This window comes from Schistocerca americana, chromosome 4 (genome assembly GCF_021461395.2).
Source record: "Schistocerca americana isolate TAMUIC-IGC-003095 chromosome 4, iqSchAmer2.1, whole genome shotgun sequence".
NCBI classification, from domain to species: Eukaryota; Metazoa; Arthropoda; class Insecta; order Orthoptera; family Acrididae; genus Schistocerca; species Schistocerca americana.
The window spans coordinates 372,172,921-372,198,594 of NC_060122.1; the positions used below are offsets into that span (position 1 = coordinate 372,172,921).

A 25,674-nucleotide genomic window follows, 5' to 3' on the forward strand; every position below is an offset into this window, starting at 1 on the left:
GGAGTATTTCTATTTCAGCCACAATACAAAAGCAGATATGTTGAGGAAGTCAGGCACCACAAGCACCTTTATAATCAATATGAATTTGACAGCTTAGCAGCAAAAATGGGCCATGAAGTTGCGAGGCTGTTGCCCTACCACTGCTAATACAATCCCGGAGAAAATTTGTGGGCTCTAGTGAAGGGAAAGGTCACATCCAGATATTGGACATTCAAAATGAAAGATGTGCAGCATGTCCTTGAGGAAGCGACTGATGATGTCACAGCTGTGAACACTGTTCCCTCTCTCTGCTCCCTTTCCTGTCATCTTACCTCTGACCCCGTCACCTCTCCCCACAAAAAAATAAAAAAAAGTCAACAAGAGGCAGAAAAACCACCTGGTGCACACTGCCTGTGGTGACATTTGTCAATGTTACTTTTGGGGAGGAGACAACACGTGTTTTCTGCATGGTATCTAGGTTAAACCTAATGCGCAAAATGAAGGAATGCTTAAATGTTTACATAATCGTAACAGAAATTTAACATATGAACAGTAATACTGTAGCTGGCTTAATATAACTTCTACAACATACGAGAATACCTTAATATGAGGGGACTGCTGTTGCACAACAGTATTTTCTAAGCACTTTCTTGATATACAGTTTCACAGCCATAATAAATACTTTAAAATAAGTCACTGCCTGCTTCTGATTCAAAAATCATTATTTCAATGTGCTGTCTGCCAATTTTGGTTATCAATGTGCTGTCTGCCAATTTTGCCTATCATACTACTTTCAAGTGAGCGCCATGTAATGTACTGAGCATACATGTGCCAGGAAGCACTGCCAGATCACACAGTTTGCTGGGTTCAGTTCAACATGTGCAGGACAAGAGTTATCGACATGGGATGATACAGGTGTGTGGCAAGGACAAAGCATATAGAAAAGATACAAGTGATGCCATCTACGCTTGCCCCTCCAGCCCTCACTTTTGCTGCTCCCTAATATAGTTGTAATTACTGTTGTCTTTGTACCTTGTGCACACAAGCTATATTGTTTTTCTGCTAAAGAGGTTGATCAGTTTCTGCTTGGAATTTGCTGAAACAGGAGAGTTCACAAGTAATGGTGATGCTAATAGTAACTCAAATACTTGAGGAAACAGAACATCCTCCAACTCTTCCATTACAATTTAATGACATCAATCCACTAACAAGTTTAGATTAAGGTTTTTATCTAAATTAAAGTTTTTATCTGTCCAAGTACACAATATAAGCGAAGATCTTATGGAACATATGGTAGGATATTTTATAATGGATTTAATTTAATAAATGACAGAATCACGTGAGGGTTTATATAATTTTCTACTGGATGGCAATTATAATTATAGATAATGGTTGGGTTTGTGCAACTTTTATAGGGCAGGTTAATTTACACTTTAGGTAGCCAAGTTATATGACCCCGACTTAAATAATAACACTAAGATGAAGTATAAAATGTTAATAGCTAATCTATCCTCCTTGTAGCTTAGTTGACATGTAGGATATAAGTTACTGCTTTGGGTGCTACACTCTCCATATGCATACAACGCTAGCTTGTTAGTGTCATTTCATGTAGCCTGTGGAAGTTAAGCTGATGGTGTCCATTGTGGAGGACTGATGAAGATCTTCATCCTCTGGCCTACCGTGGAAGTACCCCCTTGGGAAGGTTTATTGGGGTAAGGGGTGGTATGCGTGTCTGTCTTTCTTCCTCCTCCGGTTTTAACACATTTAGTCTTACATATTCCTTCTTTCTTGCCTACCATGGGTACCATTCTGTCCCACTTTTCAGATTCAACAGTTCCACTGCAAGGTCACTTCTTTCACCTGTACACTTAACCTGTTATCACAGGAGAGCCTGAGAGGTATCAACACTTAAGTAACTTCCATACAAAGTGTTTTAATATGCCAGCACCAAAACAAAATTTACATTTTTCTCTTTTATTTTCAAATCCCTTACTTCTACACATATTATAAAAATGTATATTTGTGTGTGTAGGTGTGTCTAGGAAGGGGTGCACATGTGTGTGTGTGTGTGTGTGTGTGTGTGTGTGTGTGTGTGTTTTCCCCATCTCCTTCTAAACCACTGAGCTGATTTCAACCAAAATTGGTACATATATCCCTTACCGTCAGACAACCCTCACTGTGGCAATAAGAACCATCTATCTATCACAGTTCAGAAGATGTGACATCATAAACACCAAGATACATGAAAAAATGCTGCAGTGTGCACTACTGAGACACTCCTACTGTCATCTTCAGGAAATCCGTGACACCTGGCAGTACTTTTCACAGATTTCAACTGTGAAGTGCAAATGGCTGTAGGTAAAGACAATAGCTGTGTATAGAGCAATGAAGAGACATTGCCACAGAGATGTTAACAAAATCGATTTGTAGACACATGATGCAGCTGCAATTATGCATTTGTACATTATGCACATTTCTCTGTATGACAGCCTCATAATTTCAATGGTGTTTTTGTGAATACATGGAAATACATTTTTTTCTACCTTAAGCTACAAACAGAGTTCGTTTTTTGATTTCGTTTCTAATAGAAAATTGGCAAAATGAATATCCAGCAATGTAGGGTTTGTCAGCTGGTGTGTGTGTGTGTGTGTGTGTGTGTGTGTGTGTGTTGTGGGGTTTAGAGCTTTGTAGCTCCAAAAGGAGTGGGAATACAGGCAAAAACATGTTTTTTCCCAAGTCCTTAGCATACAGGCTGTCCTACATGACAGGTGTGTTAAGTTGGAGCAAGATCAATCTACCTTTGTGGTCTGCTTTGCAGGGCAGCCAACACATCATGGTCAGGGGTAAAGGTAGGTAGGTAGGTTGGTTGGTTGGTTGGTTTGGGGGATTAAAGGGACCAGACTACTATGGTCATCGGTCCCTTGTTCCAAAATGGCAAAAACCCACACAGAATAAAAAGGAACAATGACAAAGACGACAGATGACAGAGGACAGAGGACAAGAGGACGGAGACAAAGACCAGACAAGAGGAAATAAAAATCACACAGAGTGTGACAGTGGTTGGCCGACCACAGAGACAAAAAAAGGAAAAGCCAACCATTGAGAAACACAGTAAAAACACAGTCTAAAACCGTAGGCTTAATGCCAGACTCAACACAAAAAAGGACAAACACTTAAATTAAGTGATAAAAGCCCCCTGCCCGAATAAAACGCAAAACTAAGCCTGTCATGGCAGTGTCATCTGTTAAAAGGGCAGGGAGCATATCAGGCAGCGCAAATGTCTGTCTGACCACAGCTAAAAGGGGACATGCCAACAAAATGTGGGCCACTGTCAAAGCTGCCTCGCAGCAACAGAGGAGGGTCCTCCTGACGCAGTAAATAACTGTGCGTCAGCTGGGTGTGGCCAATGCGGAGCCGACAAAGGACAACTGAGTCCCTGCAAGTGGCTCGCATGGATGACCGCCACACAGTCGTTGTCTCCTTAATAGCATGGAGTTTATTGGGTGTGGTCAGATTGCGCCATTCAGCGTCCCATAGCGCAAAAACTTTGTGGCGTAAGAAGGCTTACAAATCAGTCTCCGGGGGGCCAATGTCCAGAGATGGTTTACTCGTGGCCTCTTTTGCCAGGCGGTCAACACTTTCATTGCCTGGTATCCCAACATGGCCTGGGGTCACACAAAGACCACAGAGTGCCACAACGGGCAAAAGCATGGAGGGACTCCTGACAGCCATCACCAGATGAGAGCGAGGGAAACACTGGTCGATAGCTCGTAAACTTCTCAGGGAGTTGCTACAGATAACGAAGGACTCACCTGAGCAGGAGCAGATATACTCTAGGGCAGCTCAGAAGTGAAAACGCTGCAGCCAGCCAGCAAGGATCGTTGTTCGTAATGGTCCCCTAGAGTTAGAGCATAACCGACACGACCAGCAACCAGCAAACCATCAGTGTAAAACATGCCAGAGTCCTGATACGTGGCTAGGATGGAATAAAAGTGGCGGCGGAAGGCCTCCAGAGGGACTGAGTCCTTCGGGCCCTGTGCCAATTCGAGCCAAACGCAAGGGCGAGGCACACACCACGGGGGTGTACGCAGAGGGGCCTGGAAAGGAGGTGGAAGAGGGAAAACCCCAAGCCCGGAGAGAAGCTCTCTGACGCAGATGGCGATCGTACAACCCGACTGGGGCCGACGTTCTGGGAGATGGACAACTGACAGCGGGAACAGGAGACAATAATTAGGATGCCCGGGCAAGCTACAAACATGCACAGCATAAGCGGCCAGTAAGTGTTGGCGCCGTATCTGCAGTGGAGGGACACCTGCCTCCACAAGTAAGCTGTTTACAGGGCTGGTCCGGAAAGCACCAGTGGCAAGGCGTATCCTGCTGTGAAGGATTGGGCCCAGCACCCACAACGCCGAAGGGGATGCTGAACCATAAGCCAGGCTCCCATAATCCAGACGGGACTGGATTAATGCCTGGTAGAGCCGTAAGAGGGTAGATCGGTCGGCGCCCCAGCTCGTGTCAAGCATCGCAGAACATTTAGATGCCACCAACACGCCTGTTTAAGCTGCCGAATATGAGGCAGCCAAGTCAACCGGGCATCAAAAACCACACCCAAAAACCTATGTGACTCCACCACAGCAAGAAGTTCGCCATCAAGATAAAGCCGCGGCTCTGGGTGAACAGTGTGTCGCTGGCAGAAATGCATAACGCAGGTCTTGGCAGCCGAAAACTGGAAGCCATGCACTACAGCCCAAGACTGCGCCTCGCGGATAGCGCCCTGCAGCTGACGTTCAGCAGCGGCAATGCCAATGGAGCTATAGTAGAGGCAGAAGTCGTCAGCATACAAGGAAGCGGAGACAGACATTCCCACCACCGCAGCGAACCCATTAATTGCAATTAAAAACTGGCAGACACTTAAAGACTGATCCCTGTGGTACCCCATTCTCCTGAACTTGGGAGGAACTATGGGACGCCAGGACTTGCACGCGGAAGGTACGATGTGACAGAAAATTGCATATGAAAATCGGCAGCGGACCTCAAAGACCCCAATCATGAAGTGTAGAGAGGATGTGATGGCGCCATGTCATATCGTACATCTTCCGCATGTCAAAAAAGACAGCAATGAGGTGCTGACGACGGGCAAAGGCCGTACAGATGGCGGACTCCAGGCTCACCAGATTGTCGGCGGCAGAGCGGCCTTTACGGAACCCACCCTGGCCAGGAGGCCCCGAGACTCGAGTACCCAACTCAATCGCCGGCTCACCATCCATTCGAGCAACTTGCAAAGAACGTTGGTGAGGCTAATGGGGCGGTAGCTGTCCACCTCCAAAGGGTTCTTGCCAGGTTTCAAAACGGGGATGACAATGCTTTCCTGCCATTGTGACGGAAACTCACCCTCGACCCAGAAACGGTTGTAAAGGTCGAGGAGGCGTCGCTGGCAGTCCACTGAAAGGTGTTTCAGCATCTGACAGTGGATGCGATCTGGCCCAGGAGCGGTATCAGGGCAAGCGGCTAGGGCACTGTGAAATTCCCACTCACTGAATGGAACATTGTAGGAGTCAGGATGGTGGGTGCGAAATGAAAGGCTCCGACGTTCCATCCATGGAGCGGAAGGCCAGTGGGTAATTCGCAGAAGCGGAAATCAGAGCAATATGCTCTGCCAAGCGGTTGGCAATTACATTGGAGTCAGTACAAACTGCTCCATTCAGTGAGAGAGCAGGGACGCTGACTGGGGTCCGATTGCCATAGAGGCGTCGAATCTTGGCCCAGACCTGCGATGGAGAGACATGGAGGCCAATGGTGGACACATACCGCTCCCAGCACTCCTGCTTGTGTTGGCGAATGATGCGACGGGCCCGTGCACAGAGCCGTTTAAAGGCGACGAGGGTTTCTAAAGATGGATGCTGCTTGTGACGCTGGAGCACCCGCTGGCGATCTTTAATCGCCTCAGCGATCGCAGGCGACCACCAAGGCACAGTCCTCCACCGAGGGGACCCAGAAGAACGGGGAATGGCAGATTCCGCGGCAGTAACGATGCCGGTGGTGACCGAATGAACCACCGCATCAATGTCGTCATTAGAGAGAGGATCAATAGCGGCAATGGAGGAGAACAAGTCCCAGTCAGCCTTATTCATAGCCCATCTGCTAGGGCGCCCAGAAGAGTGACGCTGTGGCAGTGATGGAAAGATCGGAAAGTGGTCATTACCACACAAGTCGTCATGCACACTCCATTGGACAGAAGGTAAGAGGCTAGGGCTGCAGATCAAAAGGTCGATGGCAGAGTACGTGCCATGCTCCACACCGAAATGTGTGAAGGCACCATCATTTAAAACGGAAAGATCGAGCTGTGCCAATACATGCTCAACGGTGGCACCTCGACCTGTTGCCACTGACCCACCCCAAAGAGGGTTATGGGTGTTGAAGTCGTCCAGTAACAAGAAAGGTGGCGGCAATTGGGCTGTCAGCGCAGCCAGGACATGCTGCGCAACATCACCATCCGGTGGAAGGTAAAGACTGCAGATGGTAACAGCCTGTGGCATCCACACCCAAACAGCGACAGCCTCTAAAGGTGTTTGTAGAGGGACAGATTCGCTGTAAAGAGAGTGAAAGACATAGATGCAGACGCCACCAGACACCCTTTCATAAGCTGCCCGGTTCTTATAATAACCCCGATAGCCACGGAGGGTGGGGATTCGCATTGTTGGAAACCAAGTTTCCTGAAGAGGAAAGCAGAAGAAAGGGTGAAGGCTGATAAGTTGTCGGAGCTCAGCTAGATGTTAGAAGAAACCGCTGCAGTTCCACTGGAGGATGATATTGTCCATGGCTGAGAAAGGCGTGAAGGGACTGGGAAGGCAGATTACGCCGCTGGGTCACGTGCTGCCTCCGACTGAGCACCTGTGCTAGTGCTATCCTTGGTGTCTGAGGGACCGGCGAGATCGAGGTCCTCAGCGGATGCCAGGATCACAACCTCATCCTCAGACGCAGACACAGAGCTCGAAGGGTGTGGTGGGGTCAGTACCACCGCAAGTTCTTTTGCCTTAGAGGTCTTTCTCTTGAGCTTCTCTCGCTGAACCTTGAGTTTCACCGGCTGGGAGGGTTTCAGTCTCCGGAACAGAGGAGGATCGCGAAGCCCTACGACCAGCCACTGGTGGGAGCTTATGCCACTGTCTGGCGTCATCCTTCCCACGGGTGGAAGCCTGGGAAGGGAGGAACCCAAGGGACCCCTTACGAGCAAGAGTAGCTGAAGAAGTGGAACGCTTCTCCGGCTGAGAAGCAGGGGACGGACATCCCCGATGGGTGGGAGGGTGTTGCTCCTGAGGTAGGTGGTGCAGGAGCAACCGGGTGGATAGAGCCCCCCATGGGCGAGGGGGCAGAAGGAGATGTACTGCTCATCGATCCGGCCAGAATTCTCGAAACTGATGGGGCTAGCACAGTTGTTGTAGCAGCAGCGTAGGAAGATGTCATTCTCACAGGACGTAGTCAGTCATATTTCCTTTTGGCCTCAGTATAGTTCAGTCGGTCCAGGGTCTTATATTCCATGTTTTTGCACTCTTTCTGGAAGATTCTGCAGTCTGGCGAGCAAGGTGAATGATGTTCTTCGCAGTTGACACAGGTGGGAGGCGGGGCACATGGAGTATTGGGATGTGATGGGCATCCGCAATCTCGACATGTGAGGCTGAAAGAGCAGCAGGAAGACACATGGCCGAACTTCCAGCACTTAAAGCACCGCATCGGAGAAGCAATATAGGGCTTGACGTCACATCGGTAGACCATCACCTTGACCTTCTCCAGTAATGTATCACCCTCGAAGGCCAAGATGAAGGCACCGGTAGCAATCTGATTATCCTTCGGACCCCAATGAACGCGCTGGATGAAATGTGCACCTTGGCGCTCTAAATTGGTGCGCAGCTCGTCATCAGACTGCAAAAGAAGGTGCCTATGGTAAATAACTCCCTGGACCATATTTAAACTCTTATGGGGTGTGATCGTAATGGCAACATCCCCCAACTTGTCACAAGCAAGTAACCGTCGTGACTGGGCAGAGGATGCCGTTTGTATCAGTAGTGACCCAGAGCGCATTTTGGACAAGCCCTCCACCTCCCCAAACTTGTCCTCTAAATGCTCAACGAAGAACTGAGGCTTTGTGGATAGAAAAGACTCCCCATCAGCTCTCATTCAAACTAAGAATCGGGGCGAATAACTGTGACTGCCATCTTGAGACATACGCTCCTCCCACGGTGTGGCCAGAGAGGGGAACGTTTTCGGATCGTACTTCTGAGCATTAAATTGAGCCCGAGAATGCTTAGAGACTGCTGGCACCTGGCCACCAGCGAGAGATGATGTACCACGCTTCATTGCGGGTCATCCGCCCTGATGCCACCTACTCCGACCAAGGGCCCTCCCCACGGGCGCCACCCAGCCTCAGCAAGGGCCACCTGGCAGGATGGCCATTGCTGGGAGTCCTGATACCCCAGGAGGATGGGCATCTACTCCATGGCATATGTCAGGAATTAACGGCGCAGGCATCAATAGAGCGATCCCTGTGTTGTCAGGGGGCTACAACCAACAAGGTACATGGCGGCCCCACCACAACGGACGGGCTACAGTGTTGGATCTTAGGTGCTGAAATGTCCAAGGTCATCGTCTCAGCAAAAAGCAACACTGCACGGTGCATAGTTGTAATTGCACCCAGGAACGTATCCTCCCCCAAGAGGTGGAAAACGAACGGGGAGCATTGAGACGACGAGAAAGCCGGCTAAAGGTCTCATTGTACAACGGATACAGTGCACCATGTAAGGCGCCCTTCCCCATTTGGCTCGCTCTTTGGAAGAATTTAGAAAGATAGAGGTCAAACCCGAGAGGGGACCATCACATAAGACCGAAACGTTTGAGACTCCTTTTAGTCGCCTCTTACGACAGGCAGGAGTACCGCAGGCCTATTCTAACCCCCGAACCCGGGGGGAGGTGGAGAGGAGGGAGGGGGAGGGGGGTGTCAGGGGTAAAAAAACAGTTTTCAAGAACATGAACTGGAGGCTTCCCTGCACGACAGACATGTCTTGCTAGACTAGTATTGGCCTACTTTGTCAACACGCTTTACAGGGAGCCTGTACATCAAGGGCAAATAAATTAGTTTTGAGGCCTTGATGTGTAGCCTGCCTTGCATGACAGGCATGTTGTCAGAGAGAGGGGGAGGAGGATATGCTCAGGGAGAGGGCGAGGAGGATATGGTCAGACAGAGCGGATGGACGAAATGGACAAAGAGAGGGGTAAATGGCGATGAAGAGATGGAATCAGTAGGAAGAAGTATAGAGATAGAAGTCGTATGATTAGGTGGACAGATAGGGGAGGGAGACATGAACACAGAGAGGTGAAGAAGATGACAAATGTTGAACATGTAATGTCACCAGATGACGTAGCTTGTCGCAAGAGCAGTGGCTGGGCTTTTCAATCCTACACTAACCAGGAGGGAGCAGTGCTACGCATTGCCACACAACAGCGCAAAATTTTGAACACCTTTTGTAAATGTGATCAGTTGTAAATGTAAAAATTACAAAATTACTGCCCTCACTGCACCAAACAAAAGCTGTTCTTACTTCGTGTTTTTTCCCTTTAGTCCCTATCTTTTTTGTTTACACATATTATTTAGTAAAGAAAAGTGGCTCATTTACTGGTAACAACGAAATTTGGATGCTCATACCCATTTACTTCTGATGCAATACAGTAGTTGTTTGTTGTACTGTACTTTGCAATAAGCCAGATGAGACAAAGGGACTAGCAAATTAAATAATAAATCTTACCTCAATGTACATAAACCCATAACTGTCTAATGCAATGAAAAAGATACTGTCTTCCAGATGCAAGACTTAACAAACCCCAAGCCCCATGCGCTCTGGAGCCACACAGACATGAATACTTCACTTGGGTTGGGATAATCAGGTGTGACAGACCGATAGGCTCAACTGCTTCATGTGTGGTGACATATGTCATCTGGCAATATCACGTGCTCAGCATGTCATCCACTTTTGGGGTATTTTCTGACATTTGCGGCCTCATGTGTCTTTATGTTAAATTATTTGTCTCAGCATCAAATACGTTACTTTGGAGGTTTTTAAATGTTAATAAGAATCCCCGTGTGTGTGTGTGTGTGTGTGTGTGTGTGTGTGTGTGTGTTTTGCAAAAAATGGTTTCAATGTACAGAAATATTGTTATATTATGAGAACTGATGTAATTAACAGAGTCTTTTTAGACATATATGATTACTGGACTTAAAAAACACAAAAAACAATAATAATGATAAATTATGATACAAGAAGTATATACTTACCTGATGTATTTTCAACTTCTTGTTTTTAATAAGCAAATCAAAATAACAAGGATTTTTAAGCAGCATATGTGAGTTTATAGAATTTTGCACGGTTAAATTCGGGATCTTTCCCTTAAGAACAAGAGATATGAAGTTTTCTGTACTCTTGTCATCATATATAAATGAGTAATCGTGTAGTCTATTAATGATAGGTTAAATGGGAACATTCAAACACTGCACAAGTCCAGCTCTTTTTAAGATATTATCAGTTAGTAAAAATATTTGTGTGTGTTGTTTTGTTATCCATTTGACCTACTCCTTGCGCAGCATGTAGCATTTGGAGCTCACCAATAGATGCAAGTATTTCACAGAGCTTCCAACACTAGATGGATGTTGAGGGGCACCTCTGAATAGGCAGCATCAAGATTTTCCAATGAAGTACAGCCAACAACAGAGTTATAAAAATATGTTCTATAAAATATCTGTAAGTCATTTAGTCTTCTTGAGATACCCACGATGAAAGTTCATTTGTACAAATTCATACAATATGTGTTAACAGCTGTGTAAATCAGCTGAAAGTTATTTCGAATGCAAGAGAGTACAATTAATAATTGCTATATGAAAACTAAAGTTACTTCAAGAGTATTTTGTGACTCTGCCACCTCAAATGCTCTCTATTTGCGATTGAAAAATCAATGTCAGTACCAGTAACAATATTACGATAGTGAGTACCGTATCACATTATTCTCATGAACTGCTGCATAACTTAGTAAGATATTACAGCTGTAATCTACCTGGGCAGCATCAGGCTTAAGAAAAGATGTCAGATAACTTACCAATAATAAAAGTAAGGCAAAATGAAACAAAAAGTTAGAAGAAATCAAAATGGAGACAAGAATAAAATTTTGGCAAATGGTCTTACTGAAACAAGACAATGGACACTGCACTGCACAATGATTATTGCAGATGGCCACCTGCTTGGTCATGCACAGAGATTAACTAAAGGATTTAGCAAGGAAGAGAGACTTAAGATTCGTGCCAGTCATCCATTCTAGTTTTGCATATGATGACTTTATTAACAAATAGTCTGTTCAAAATATACAAGGTGTTACAAAAAGGTACGGCCAAACTTTCAGGAAACATTTCTCACACACAAAGAAAGAAAATATGGTATGTGGACATGTGTCCAGAAATGCTTACTTTCCATGTTAGAGCTCATTTTATTACTTCTCTTCAAATCACATTAATCATGGAATGGAAACACACAGAAACGGAACGTACCAGCGTGACTTCAAACACTTTGTTACAGGAAATGTTCAAAATGTCCTCCGTTAGTGAGGATACATGCATCCACCCTCTGTGGCATGGAATCCCTGATGCGCAGATGCAGCCCTGGAGAATGGTGCATTGTAACACAGCCATCCACAATACGAGCACGAAGAGTCTCTACATTTGGTACCGGGGTTGCTTAGACAAGAGCTTTCAAACGCCCCCATAAATGAAAGTCAAGAGGGTTGAGGTCAGGACAGCGTGGAGGCCATGGAATTGGTCCGCCTCTACCAATCCATCGGTCACTGAATCTGTTGTTGAGAAGCATACGAACACTTCGACTGAAATGTGCAGGAGCTCCATCGTGCATGAACCACATGTTGTGTCATACTTGTAAACGCACATGTCCTAGCAGCACAGGTAGAGTATCCCGTATGAAATCATGATAATATGCTCCATTGAGCGTAGGTGGAAGAACATGGGGCCCAATCAAGACATCACCAACAATGCCTGCCCAAACGCTCACAGAAAATCTGTGTTGATGACGTGATTGCACAATTGCTTGCTGATTCTCGTCAGCCCACACATGTTGATTGTGAAAATTTACAATTTGATCACGATGGAATGAAGCCTCATCCGTAAAGAGAACATTTGCACTGAAATGAGGATTGACACATTGTTGGATGAACCAATGAACCATTCACAGAAGCATACCCGTGGAGGCCAATCAGCTGCTGATAGTGCCTGCACACGCTGTACATGGTACGGACGTGGTCAACATTACCTTGTACTGCAGCAACTTCTCTGACGCTGACATTAGGGTTATCATCAACTGCACGAAGAATTGCCTCGTCCATTGCAGGTGTCCTCGTCGTTCTAGGTCTTCCCCAGTCGCGAGTCATAGGCTGGAATGTTCCGTGCTCCCTAAGACGCCGATCAATTGCTTCGAACGTCTTCCTGTTGGGACACCTTCGTTCTGGAAATCTGTCTCGATACAAATGTACCGCGACACGGCTATTGCCCCGTGCTAATCCATACATCAAATGGGCATCTGCCAACTGCGCATTTGTAAACATCGCACTGACTGCAAAACCATGTTCGTGATGAATACTAACCTGTTGATGCTACGTACTGATGTGCTTGATGCTAGTACTGTAGAGCAATGAGTCGCATGTCAACACAAGCACCGAAGTCAACATTACTTTCCTTCAACTGGGCCAACTGGTGGTGAATTGAGGAAGTACAGTACATACTGACGAAACTAAAATGAGCTCTAACATGGAAATTAAGCATTTCTGGACACATGTCCACATAACATCTTTTCTTTATTTGTGTGTGAGGAATGTTTCCTGAAAGTTTGGCCGTACCTTTATGTAACACCCTGTATACCTAACATTAATGAACACTTACCAATTTAGTCCAGCATCCAGAACCTGTGGTGTTCTCACAAAGAAAACATACGGGTAAAGGCTGTGACTGAAACAGCAGTATTACCTGGTTGCTGGGGCTGCATGGCAAGAGAAAACTGTGTAGGTGGCGGGTGATGCTGTATTGTCTGGGGAACACTATGTGTAACTCCTACATCTCCATCAACTTCCATTCCACTGCCTGTGGCTACAACACCGGCTGAGTATTCATCTTTCACAAGCCGACTAGGGCCTGACTGCAGAGAAAGTCCAGAAAGATCTGAAACAATGGGAGTTTCATTCACAGTCGACAAATTACAGAACCATAAATTAATAAATAAAATTATATCATTAATCAAGTAATGTCAATTTTCTATAAAATCTACACTATATGGGAATCAACTCTGCCACGCAGTCAGTGGCAGGAACTACTAGCTGCCATATTATACCTGTAGACTTACTCAGCCCTTTTATATCCTCGTTACAACAGCTTGTGAACAGTTACCAGAATCAACAGGGATGTTGACATAAAGTGAAACTTGCCACAATGACTGCTACTGTATCAACACCAAATAGGAATATTTGTTTCATGCAGTAGACTTATTGCAGATGTGAGATAATGTACAGCTGAGCATGCTGCAACTTTGTGCTGATTTCTAGGCTATGTCAAATATAGCAGAAAAATAACTGTCTTTACTTTTCCACAACTCTTTCAATTTGCAAGAGGATTCACCAACTAGTCTCACACTGTAAAGCACAGAGTCCTTGTTCTTATTTCATCCTGGACTTTCCATTGTTTGGCTGCAAACTGTACAATATACGTCATGCTTTCCCTTGAATACATATTGTGTTATACAGAGGTTAGGTTAGGTTAATGTAGCTCTGGAAGTAATTGGTGTTGCATGGGATCTGTAGCAGGTTGGGGTTTTCAGTAGATTCATGAAGTGTTCTGGCGCGAACTGTCTATGAGTGGTAATTATCCGGGTTTGAGTCCAAGTAAGGCTTGCCGGTTACACATTTTGTATACAATAAAAAAACATTTAAGATAATTAGAGAAAAATAGATGAAATATTGTACTTTTTAATATATAATCTTCACCTTACATGGCACATTATGCAATGCTACAAATTAAATTAGTGACATACCTAGACTATAACCAGTATAAATTGTGTATTCTGGTGAACTTTATATACAAATACACATTACAAACAAAAACCAATCTGTAATGGAAATATAAAACAAATACGAAGGCCACAAAAATGGAAACAAGCTGTATGGACAACATTTTCCATAACATTAGCATTAATTTTGGGAAAGTTAACTTTAAAATTAATCAATTCTATTTCCTTGTCTATACTCAAGCAGGCAAAACTCCTGTTCCATGAAAACATCAAGTGACACTGAATTATTACTTGTAAGGAAGAAACAAACCTATTCCCGGAGAAACAACTCTCTCATAGTGGTATGGATTAACACAGACGGAATCACACTTCAGGTCAAACGCAAACTGGCAGAACTTCACATGTTTCAGCTCATTCTTGTGCAAATCTGGCCATCGCCAAATTCGTGCATAAATGACATGAGGGAATCCTTTTCTACCAGCAACCTGAAAGGAGATGAAAATAACTTACAAATATTGCAGACACTATATACAGAATTTACTATATCAGACTGTTTCTTGGATGCATGATTATTTTCCCATAGTTATTTTAATAATCTCATTACACTTCTGTCCCACAAGAGTCCATAAAAATATTTTCATTGGAGGGGGTCGGGAAGGAGAGACATGATTTTAAAATTTTCATTTTTTATTTAACAGAGCAGTGAGATTGGAGATACGTAATGAATCAACATCTCAATTTTAAATGAGGTACACAAAACTTATGTCTCAAAGAATTCACAGTTACCAACTTCATATTTTTTGTAGGGAGATTGCTACTGCATATAATGGTACACATCTCAGCAGCATACAGGTATACTAATTATATCTTCATGTAATTAAATCCAACAAGATTATTCATGAGTTGAGAAAAAAAACTAGAAAACATTCAGAAAGAATATTTTTGTTAATATACCAATGTCGTTAGGTTCACCCTGGAAAAAAAAAAAATTGAAATGGAAAATGTCGGAGCAAATGGCAATCGTGCAGGACATCAATATTTTTTTTTTTTTAACACATTAAGTAACTTCTTCCAGTTATTTATGAAGAACTGTATCCTTTATATGACCACTCAACACCGTACGGCAACAAGCAATGCGTTCACTGAAGTTCTCGATGACACGTTCACAAACATCTGGTACTATGCCGTTAATAACCCTTTTTATTTCATCCTTCAATTGGTGTATTGTTTGTGCTTCGTTCACTTACACTTTTGATTTCACAAATCCCCCCCCCCCCCCCAAAAAAAAAGGTCAAAAGGCATAAGATCATGTGATCTGGCAGGCCATTCCTGGTTGCCACACAAAGTGATAATTTTTTGAGGAATTTTTTCATTCAGGAGAGCAATTGCTTCATGAGATGTGTGACATGTTGCACAATCTTACTGAAACTAAAAACCATCATTTTCATCAATAAGTGGGAAAAACCAAACATAAAGCATGTTTTTGTAACGATCGTCATTCACGGTGACATGAGCTACCATTGAACAAACTGATATCTCTTTCCATTATCTGCAGGTTTCAACTCTTGTGTAAGTTGAATCTTGTGCTCATACAGTTTCAGACCTTTTGAAAGGATTTCATGCAGTGAACTTTGTGATAAATTTAATTTCTGGGCTCATCAGCTAACCAATTTTCTGAGGCTTATGGTCACACTGTCACACACTACAGCAATGTTTTATTGTTTTCGAAGGGAACTGGTCGTCCTTTATTCTTAACATTTTAAATAGAATTCGTGGTCTCAAACTTCTAGATCAACTTCTGAACTGATGATTTGGTTGCACCAGCATTACTTCTGAGTGTCACATCAATTCGTGAATGGTTGGCATGGGACTTGCACTGTTTTGTAGTAACTTTTTATCAGTTGGATATGTTGCTCTGTTGTAAACTGCTCCATGGCAAAAATAAACATCAAACAACAACGCTCACCACACAAAAGCTATCAGGCTACCAATGGGAAGGATCACATCTGGAGTACAAGTTTTCTTGTACTGTGTCAAGCTTAAAATCACTTTGGGCCTCTGAAGATGTCAAGGTGTTCAATCCCTGGCTGTGTATTTTGATGCCCGAGAGATCCAGATCCTTGAGACAGTCTGTAGCATGTATGAACACGATTATTATTACTATCATTATTATTATCATCATTTGGGTTCAGGGGTCACTCGACATCATGGTCATCAGCACCGTGATGAAAAGTCAGCATGCATATCTCATGGGTGGGGACAACGGCTATCCCCACCAATTTAGGGATGGGGCCTGACAATTCACAAAATTTCACCACCCTTATAACACCGGAATTGGTATCTGCGAGGATGGTGGGCAGATCTCCAGCGAGACTGAGGGCTGCCCTAAGATCAGTATACAGAAAACTCGTAGCTACAATTATGCTGAACTGAAAGTGGCACACCAAAAACTTCACAGATTGTCGAAGGGCTATGCCTGATGTGCAGTCTGGTAAGCAAAAACTTCTTCCAGCGGCGAGGCTGACATGAAGTCCGCCAAGCTTGTGTGGTCGATTTCAGCAATCACAGTTTGTTGCATCACCTGCAACAGTCAGTCTCACACTGACACATGATGCATCTGTGAAAAAATGAGATGATGGCATGCAATGGCATGGGATATTGATGGACAGCACTATGCCAACATGCTTCCTTGGCGGCTTTGTCGGCCATGGCATTGCCCTGTATCCCAATGTGGCCAGGTACCCAGCAAAAGATCAACTCCTTGCCATGGTGTTGGAGCCACTGTAAGGAGATATGGATGAGCTGAATCAGTGGGTCTACTGGATGCATTTGGTGAAGTGCTTGCAGTGCACTAAGAGAGTTGGAACAGGTAAGGAACCTTGTACGGTGATGTCTGTGAACCCTCTCCAGTGCCATCAGAATGCCATATAATTCCACACCATAATTTGTAAATTATTTGGGAAGACGCACTTTAAAAACCCTATTGGGGAAAACAGCAGAACAGAGAGCATTCCCTTGCTGGGATCCATCTGTATAAACAATGATACATCTGTGGTATGTATGTAAAATGGATGAAAACAAAGTTGTAAAAACAAAATCTGGAGTACAAGTTTTCTTGTACTGTGTCAAGCTTAAAATCACTTTGGGCCTCTGAAGATGTCAAGGTGTTCAATCCCTGGCTGTGTATTTTGATGCCCGAGAGATCCAGATCCTTGAGACAGTCTGCAGCATGTATCCCAAATGGCTTGGTTGCATGGGGCCGATTCCTAAACAGTCATTCAAAGGTGGGTTGGACCAGTGAACTAAATGTCAATGACTGAGGTGAAGCTGAGATTTTCAACACCTGCCGAGCCAAAAGGATACTTCGCCGAATGCAGAGTGGTGGTTCACCCGCCTCTGCACACAGATTCGGAACTTGGTTGATCCGAAAGGCTCCAGTCGAAATCCGAATGCCCTCGTGGTGGACAGCAACTAAAATCTTGAGGTAGGAAGGACGGGCCGATCTGTAGACCACACTGCCACAATCTAAGTGGGGTCAAACAAATGCCCTATAAAACTGTAGGAGGTGGGACCTGTCAGCTCCTCGTGTTTTTCCGCTAAGGTATTTTAAAATATTCAACAACTGGAAGCCGTCTGTTCATAGGTCTTTCAGGTGTGGAAGCCAAGTTAATTTCAAGTCAAGTAATAAACCCAAAAAGCGCACAGTGTCTTGAAAACGTAAAATATTGTCCCCCATTGTGAGCAATGGTTGGTTAAAACTTCAACAAGCACAGTAAAAATTGATACATGTAGTCTTCTAGGGTGAGAACCAAAAACCAGTTGTCCTGTCCCAGGTTTTCAGCCTCCTAAAGGTCAGGTGTAGCTGCCTCATCATTGTCGTCATAAGATCAGAGGAAGAGTAGAAGATTGCAATGTCATTCACAAACGAAGAGCACTTGACAGGTCTCCTGACTGTGGAGGAAATGCCACTGATAGCAATGGCAAACAATGTGACACTGAGGACACTGCCTGGGCGGACCCCATTCTCCTGAATGTAGCAGTCAGATATGGCATCGCCAATGTCATATCGAAAACACCGGTCTTTGAGAAAGGATTGGAAAGAAGTGGCAGGCATCCACGAAGTCCCCATTCATGAAGTTGGCGAAGGATGTTGTACCTCCTATCAGTGTCATATGCTTTTTCGAGGTCAAAAAAATGCACAAACGAAATGGTTTTCGTGTAAGAAGGACTCCTGTATCGCCATCTCCAGTAGAATTTTAAGTTGTCAAAGGTGGAACGGTAGCGCCTGATACCACACTGGGAGTGGATCAGGTAACTTCGGGATTCGAGCAGCCAGCCTCAGAGCACATTGTGTGCATTGAAGTCCCCCGCAAGGAGGAATGGGCATGGGAATGCCCGGAAGAGTTCTGCCAGTGTGTCTGCTACCAAAGCATCATTAGGGGGCAAGTACAAAGAATACACAGTGATATTAAAGGGTGCGAGAACTTTCACAGCAATTGTTTGCATGGTCATGGTAAGAGTGACAGGAGATGAGTGGCATCTGTCATCAATGAAAACAGCCACTCCACCTTTAGCCCTATCTCCAGTAGTATCGTCCTTCCTGTAGGCATAGCAGCTCCGTAATGCAGGTGTATTGGTGACTTTAAAATGTGTTTCTTGTACGCAAATGCATAACGGTTGCTCCTGGACCAGCAGCTGCTATCCTTCCAAATGTGAGTGATATCCATTCAAATTCCACTGCAACACAGAAATCCCTGTGGAAGCCGCTGGTTAGGGATGGTTGTTCTTTTCTTTCTTCCTTGGAGGTCGTGATTTACTGGGGAGGCCAGGAGGAACATTATCCGATTCCTTGCTCTCCGGTTGCTCCAATTGGAAGTCCATATCCTCAAGAACATAGTCCCCACCAGAAAGAGAGTGCACTCACCTGTAGCTTTCTTGGACTTATAACTACTTTTCGAAGGACAATTTTCTTTACTGACAGAAGGAGATGCTTGCCTGGGTTGCGGGGATAGCTTAGTTGACTTCTGATTTTGGGTACTGGTGGTAAGCCTATTGCTGACGGCTTCTGAATGACTTTGGTTTCAAGTGGAACATTTCCCTCCCAGGTACATTGACAAATCCATGTGCTCGTACTTGAATCTGTGGCCTGAGTTTGTGTGGAGGAATCACACTTAGCAATTGGTGTCTTAAGGGCTGATGCAAAAGAAGTCTTCTTACTTTCAACTCCTGAATTTTCCTTTCCTAGTTGTAAACCTCACACTTTCTGCCCCACATTGGGTGATCCCTGGAGCAGTTTACACATTTTGGAGGAAGTGTATAAGAATTGCCTGACTTGTGAGCTGAGCCTCCAGGGTTGCCGCACATAGCCTTGCCATTACATCCCATAGTGGTATGGCCAAATCTTTGACATTTGTAGCATCACATTGGGTTAGGAACAAATGGGCGAATCTTAAGACAGATTTAGCCTGCAAGGATATGTTCAGGTAATTCTGGAATACTAAACATTATAATAAATGTTGTCGATTTTTTCAATTTTCCATTGACTCTCCTCATAGTTCTGCACTTCCGTGACACCCATATTTTTCCATTCTTCACGTAACTCCGCGGGGTCCACCTCCATTATATTTGAACACGTAACCATGCCCTTACTATAGTTACGGGTGTTATGCAACTCAGCCTCGACTGTGTAGTCACCTAAGGTCTTACATCCCAGAAGCTTAGATATCTAGTCTGAATTAGCAGTTACAACTAGAAGTGTTCCATTACGAAGTTGTTTGACACGTTTTAGAGACCCAGCAATACCTTCCAACACCCTGTGAATATAGAATGGGGAGATCTTCTCAAAGGTTCCCCCTATTCACTTTATAACAATGAACGCGTTATGACACACTAATGTTCTGTTACTATAATTCTGAGACTTCTTTTTGGGAGGACTAACCAACCAAGCTCTCTTTGAGGAGTGGGTATAGGTACTGCCTGACGCTACACCTGTCTCATCAGTAGTAGTTTGATGAGACTACTATCGTCGACCCAGGCAGAGCCCTGCATGCCTGAGCAAACCTTATACAACTGGAGGGGGGGAGGGGCCCATAAGTTGCCTGCTAGAGACTGTTTTACCTCAACAGCCAATCACCTCATCAGCACATAGGACACCTTGAGGTTGAGGTTGAGGTTTTTCTTATAGAGGTCCAGATGGTGAAGCCAAGACCCTGCAGTCTGTGAAGCATGCCCATAGCTTACGATGACAGAGGGCTAGTGGCGCTTACCAGTCCCCAGTTCAGGAACTGCAGGGTCGCCAAGCACATACTCAGCAAACAAATGCCAAGTCCCCGAGGGGACAAAGATGAACAAACCATGGCTGCCAACCGTCATATGACCAAATGGTGCAAGATTCAAATTTGTCCTTACTTCCTGATCACACATTAATTTACAAACTTTGGGGTGGCATATTCCTCATGCCAATGAGAAAAAGTCGAATGTGTCCAAGGTGAACCGCAGCAAGTAAAGTTTGTAACCAACACTTAAAACTGATTTTGTTTGTTAAATGAATGATAACATTGACACAAGGGGGTGTCAATCTGCTGATGGCAATGTGGTAGTTGTTGTTGTTGTTGTTGTGGTCTTCAGTCCTGAGACTGGTTTGATGCAGCTCTCCATGCTACTCTATCCTGTGCAAGCTGCTTCATCTCCCAGTACCTACTGCAACCTACATCCTTCTGAATCTGCTTAGTGCATTCATCTCTTGGTCTCCCTCTACGATTTTTACCCTCCACGCTGCCCTCCAATACTAAATTGGGTAGTATGGAGACATTTTTATATTTAATGTTCGTGCACATTTAAGATTGATATATATTGAATGTTTCAAAAAGTGGCAACTGTGAGATAGCTGATGAATTTTCCAGCTAAATATTCATTTTATGAATGCATGGCCATATCAATGGCAATGGGCACAAAGCTGCATCAAAACACATTTCCAGACAGAAGACAGCCAAGCCATCCAGCCTTTGCTGGTACTTATCACCACATTGCTGAGGCAGCACAGATGTTGTGTCACGGTAAATGAAGGTTTGCAAAGGCCGAACCAGAAAGGACACATCGTGTCTCCTGCTGTGGGAGCTGGAATTACAGGTGACTGCCACTTAGGTTCATATCTTATCCCTATATATTATACAGCTACTGTCTACAAGAACTTTATTCAGAACCTTCTTCCAGAGTTGCTACAGGATGAGCTCCAGAAAAAGGGAGGAAGCCTATAGTTTATGCATGATAAGGCTCTATCACACTTCAGTCACACTGTTCACGATGCACTGGACAATATCTCAAATGACAGATAGATAGACAGAGGAAAATAAGTTACAGGGTCAGTACATCTCCCCCCCCCCCCCCCCCCCCCCAACCCCACTCCTCTGTAGGGCTGTCTGTGAAATCAATTTGTTTATGCAGCACACATTGATAATGCAACGATGCCTCATCAGAGTATCAAGGAAGCCTTCAAAGCACTTGTGACCATTCAGATGTGTTTGAAAGAGGGTGAAAGCCAAAGATTTCAACTCCATGTGATTGTACAGGAATGCACAGGATATTTTTGACATTGTTTTCGTTTTATGACTTCAGAATTTTGAGAGATGTTCCTTTATTACTTACCCAAACAAGAAGAATTTTCTTGTGTACATTTACTTGAAATTCTTCCTTGTTTCGGTGTGAGAAATACCCCCCCCCCCCCTCTACTAAGTTCGTAGAAGTTTTTTGTCAGAACCTGTACTGTTGTTTATTTGTTAACAAAAAATCAAATATGATCATATTAGTGGATGTTCTGCACTATAGCAAGGCATCTATTATTTAACATTAACAAACAATCTTTAAAAAAAAAGATGCACCATGAAGGAGTTATGGCAATTGGTCACAAATTAATACTCATAGGGGTACTGATGGAAAATACAAAATTGTAAACTTCGGTGGTTGATGGATGAACGTTTGGCAGTGCAGTGCAATTTCACCTCGCACCTGTCAAGCGTAGTAAACAGGGGACATGACTATACAATGGCATAAAGTCTTTGTGAATTTCATTCTACGTACTCAGTTAGACAGTAACTAAAATTCACAGACATATGAGTGAACAATTTATAGGCAAATGCCTGCATTTGAGAGAGGACATGTAGTTGGGCTCAGAGAAGCCAGTTGGAGTAATCAGTGAACTGCTCAATATTTGAATAGGAGTGATTAGAACAGAGAGATGACAGAGCACGAGGACCGAGCAATCGTCAGACAGGCACCCAGATCCTCAGTTTCATCATCATCACTGATCTCATGTGCAACTAGTGCTTCAGTGACCGCGAGCAGCATTATTATGCTGCTCACAGAAAGAGGGCTGAGCTCAAGGCATCCCTTGGGCCAACTATCATTGACCTCTGTAAACTGACAAGACAATTTGCAGTTGTGCTGGGCACATTCAGCCTGGAATCTGATTGAATGGAATAGACTCGTCATCATGATGAGACCCGCTTCAAATTGAGCCCCAATTACCAGCAAAGACACTTCTGGAGACACCCCAGACAGCAGTAGAATACCAATCAGACTATGAGCAGTCATCGATGCAAAACTGCCGTACACCGATGGTATTCTCCACCCCATTTTGTTGCCCTCCATGGCAAGCCGTCCTGGGCTTACGTTTCAGAAAGATAATATCTACCTGCACACAATGAGAATTTCTACTGGGGTTGTTTTCATGCTTTCCAAACCCTAACTTGACCAGCAAGGTCACCAGATCTCACCACAATTGAGAATGTTTGGAGCATTATGGGCAGGGGCTTCCAATCAGCTAGGGCTTTTGACGATTTTACATGTCATTTGGACAGAATTTGTCATGATATCCCTCAGGAGGGCAAAGTGCATCTCTATCAATCAATGCCAAGCTGAATAATTGTTGTATAAGGACTAGAAGGGGACCAACGCATTACTGATTTGCTCAATTTGCAAAACTCTTTCTCTTGAATAAATCATTCACTTTTCTGAAATTGTAATCATTTGTTTGTCAATACACATACATCACATTTACTGATTTCAACCCCTTTTGGATAATCCCTTCAAGGTGCAACTTTTTTTTTATATTAGAGTGTAGTTACAATTGAACAGATATATGTTGAAAGCTACAAGTTTTGGATTGACAGGCAAAGTGTAACCCAGGTCCAGAATGCATCTAAATTAATGTGGCAAACATCTTAGAAAGTTATTTAAATTGTCTGGTAGAACCAACTCTTAACAGTCTAGAATTATACTAAGACAGCTCTCATATCCACGGTGTCATTATTGTTTGACCATAACAGTGGGTTGGTAGTATAGATTGCACACTCCAATTGTAGAAGGGAATCACCCATGCCCTATCGAAAGAAACCATCCTGGCTTTGCATTGGTCACTTTAGGGAAATCATGGAAAGCCTAAATCTGGATGACTGGACAGGGATTTCAAATGCCCTTCTCCTACATGCGAGTCCAGTGTGCTACTTGATGTACCATCTTGCTACATAATTACATTGTCGAGTTAGAGTATGTGTCAATTCCTGTATGTGGTGCTTCCCTCAACTCTTTTAAGCTGCCGACCCCCCCCCCCCCCCATTCTTTTTTTTCCTTTTTCCTCCTTTTTTTCTGACTGATGCATTTGAGTCCACAAGTGAAGCCCAGTAAAGCCCACCTACTCTATCGTGTCTGATGCTCAAAGGAGAGCTAAGTACAATTGCTCTGCTAGATGATTAAACTGAATGTAGTCTCAGTGAGCTACTACACATCCAGGATTTGAACAGACAAAAGATATAATGTGGTGAATAAGTTGGTCAATGGGGGAGGAGCTATCCAAATGGGAAGTGCATGCAGATGTTAAACCACGTATACAACAAAGTATGCTGGTGAAGGAGGAGAGGAGTGTATAGGTAACTGTTGATTGATTCCGTACACTTGGCTATTGAACCAGTAAACCGTTGCAACTCAATCAAGCTGTGAAATTGTTAGTAAGTCAAAGGACAAAGGTTATTTACTGTGAACAGCATGACCCATCAAACTTGTGTTGTATAGTGATTATTTCTTATCATGATTGACCATGTAATGCTACAATAAGTTAAACATGCAGTTGTGCAGACTTACAGACATCAATTGCTGGGAATGCATGAGATACTAAAATGAATAAGAAATCTCCACTTGCTGTCATGCAGGCATTTCAAAAATTTGAATATCATTTATGGGGCAGACACAAAACGTTTACTGTGATCATCAAGCCCTCTCATTTCTCCTAACCTGCGAACTACTACAAAGAAAGATAGCTCGGTGGTGCCCATATTTACAAGAATTTGGTTTTGAAATAGTGTACACTAGGAGTGAACAACACATAATAGCTGTTGTGATATCGAGACTGCCACATGGTTTGGATGACTTTTTGGAATTTACTGAACAGATCTCAGATACCAGAGTCCACCAAATGTGGGACAGAACCTATCAACCATACTTTGCAAAACTGTAAAGCTCTCTAGGACATCTGCAAGAAGAGGATCGGCACTGGCAAAAGGTAAGAAAAAAGTTACAGGAAGCTAAGGACAATAATGTAGACAAGTTCTACATGATATATCAATGAGCACTATTTCATAGACACACACCAGAACAAGAAAACTGGTGTGTTTGCTTACCAGCGGACTATGTTGATAGCTTTTTTAAGTATACTCGTAACTTGTCGAGGACTAGTGTCTCCAAATGTACAGGCAAAAATTACCACCTACTGCTATTTCCTGAATATGAAACGCAGGATACAACAAGTGATCAGAAAATGTATAATATGCTGAAAAACTCAACACACAAATAAGCCTGGGTGGAACGAATTACGTCATTCTGACGAAACCACTTGAATTAGTATCAATGGACACAGATGGTCCATATACACAAGGAAAGGGGACACTGAAATATGTGAAAGCATTGCATGATGTCTCTTCTAAATACCTCAAATTATATGCTGTAGGGTCAGTAACTTCAGGACCAATCATAAGGAGAATAGTGGAAGATTACTTCCGAAGAGTAAGAAAGTCAAAGATAATCTTGACTGACAATGCACCATATTTCACCAGCATGAAATGGAAAAATGGAAAGAATTTGTCAGTAAATACAGCATCAAACACATACTAGTATCTTGTTTTCATCCGAAGGCCAACCCAATTGAAAGAGTATTCAGAGAGTTTAACCGATTCATCCATACATATAGTCCACAGAAAACACCTAAGTGGATTGCATTAGTATCACCATTCCAACAGTTCGTAAATAATTTACCACACACAACTACTGTTTTGACACCCACAGAGTTGATGTTCAAGAAAGTTATGATAGACGAATGGGCTAAACCCTTACTAAAGACATATAAAAAAGAAATGACTGCGGAGAAGAGAAAGCTCTAGTAACCTTAGAGGAAAAGGCAGAAGCTAGGGAAAAATAAATAAATAAATAAATAAATAAATCATATGATAAGAGGTTAGGACGTGTAACTAAATTCCAGGTGGGTCAGGATGTGTTGTTGTGATCCCATCCAAAGTTGACAAAATACAAGAAACTCGGTCACAAGTGGTAATTA

At 43.8% G+C, this 25,674-nt stretch overlaps 1 protein-coding gene across 3 annotated transcripts in view; it reads right to left on the reverse strand.

The window, feature by feature from the left end:
* The window catches only part of LOC124612636 (mothers against decapentaplegic homolog 4), a 168,705-nt gene that overhangs the window by 127,170 nt on the left and 15,861 nt on the right, over window positions 1–25,674 (reverse strand). For all 3 annotated transcript variants that reach the window (XM_047140935.1, XM_047140933.1, XM_047140934.1), the window contains exons 4-5: window positions 14,386–14,560; window positions 13,043–13,234 (exon numbers count right to left, since the gene is read on the reverse strand). In XM_047140935.1, the coding sequence (XP_046996891.1) occupies window positions 13,043–13,234; window positions 14,386–14,560 (367 nt within the window). The remainder of the gene's footprint in view (window positions 1–13,042; window positions 13,235–14,385; window positions 14,561–25,674) is intronic.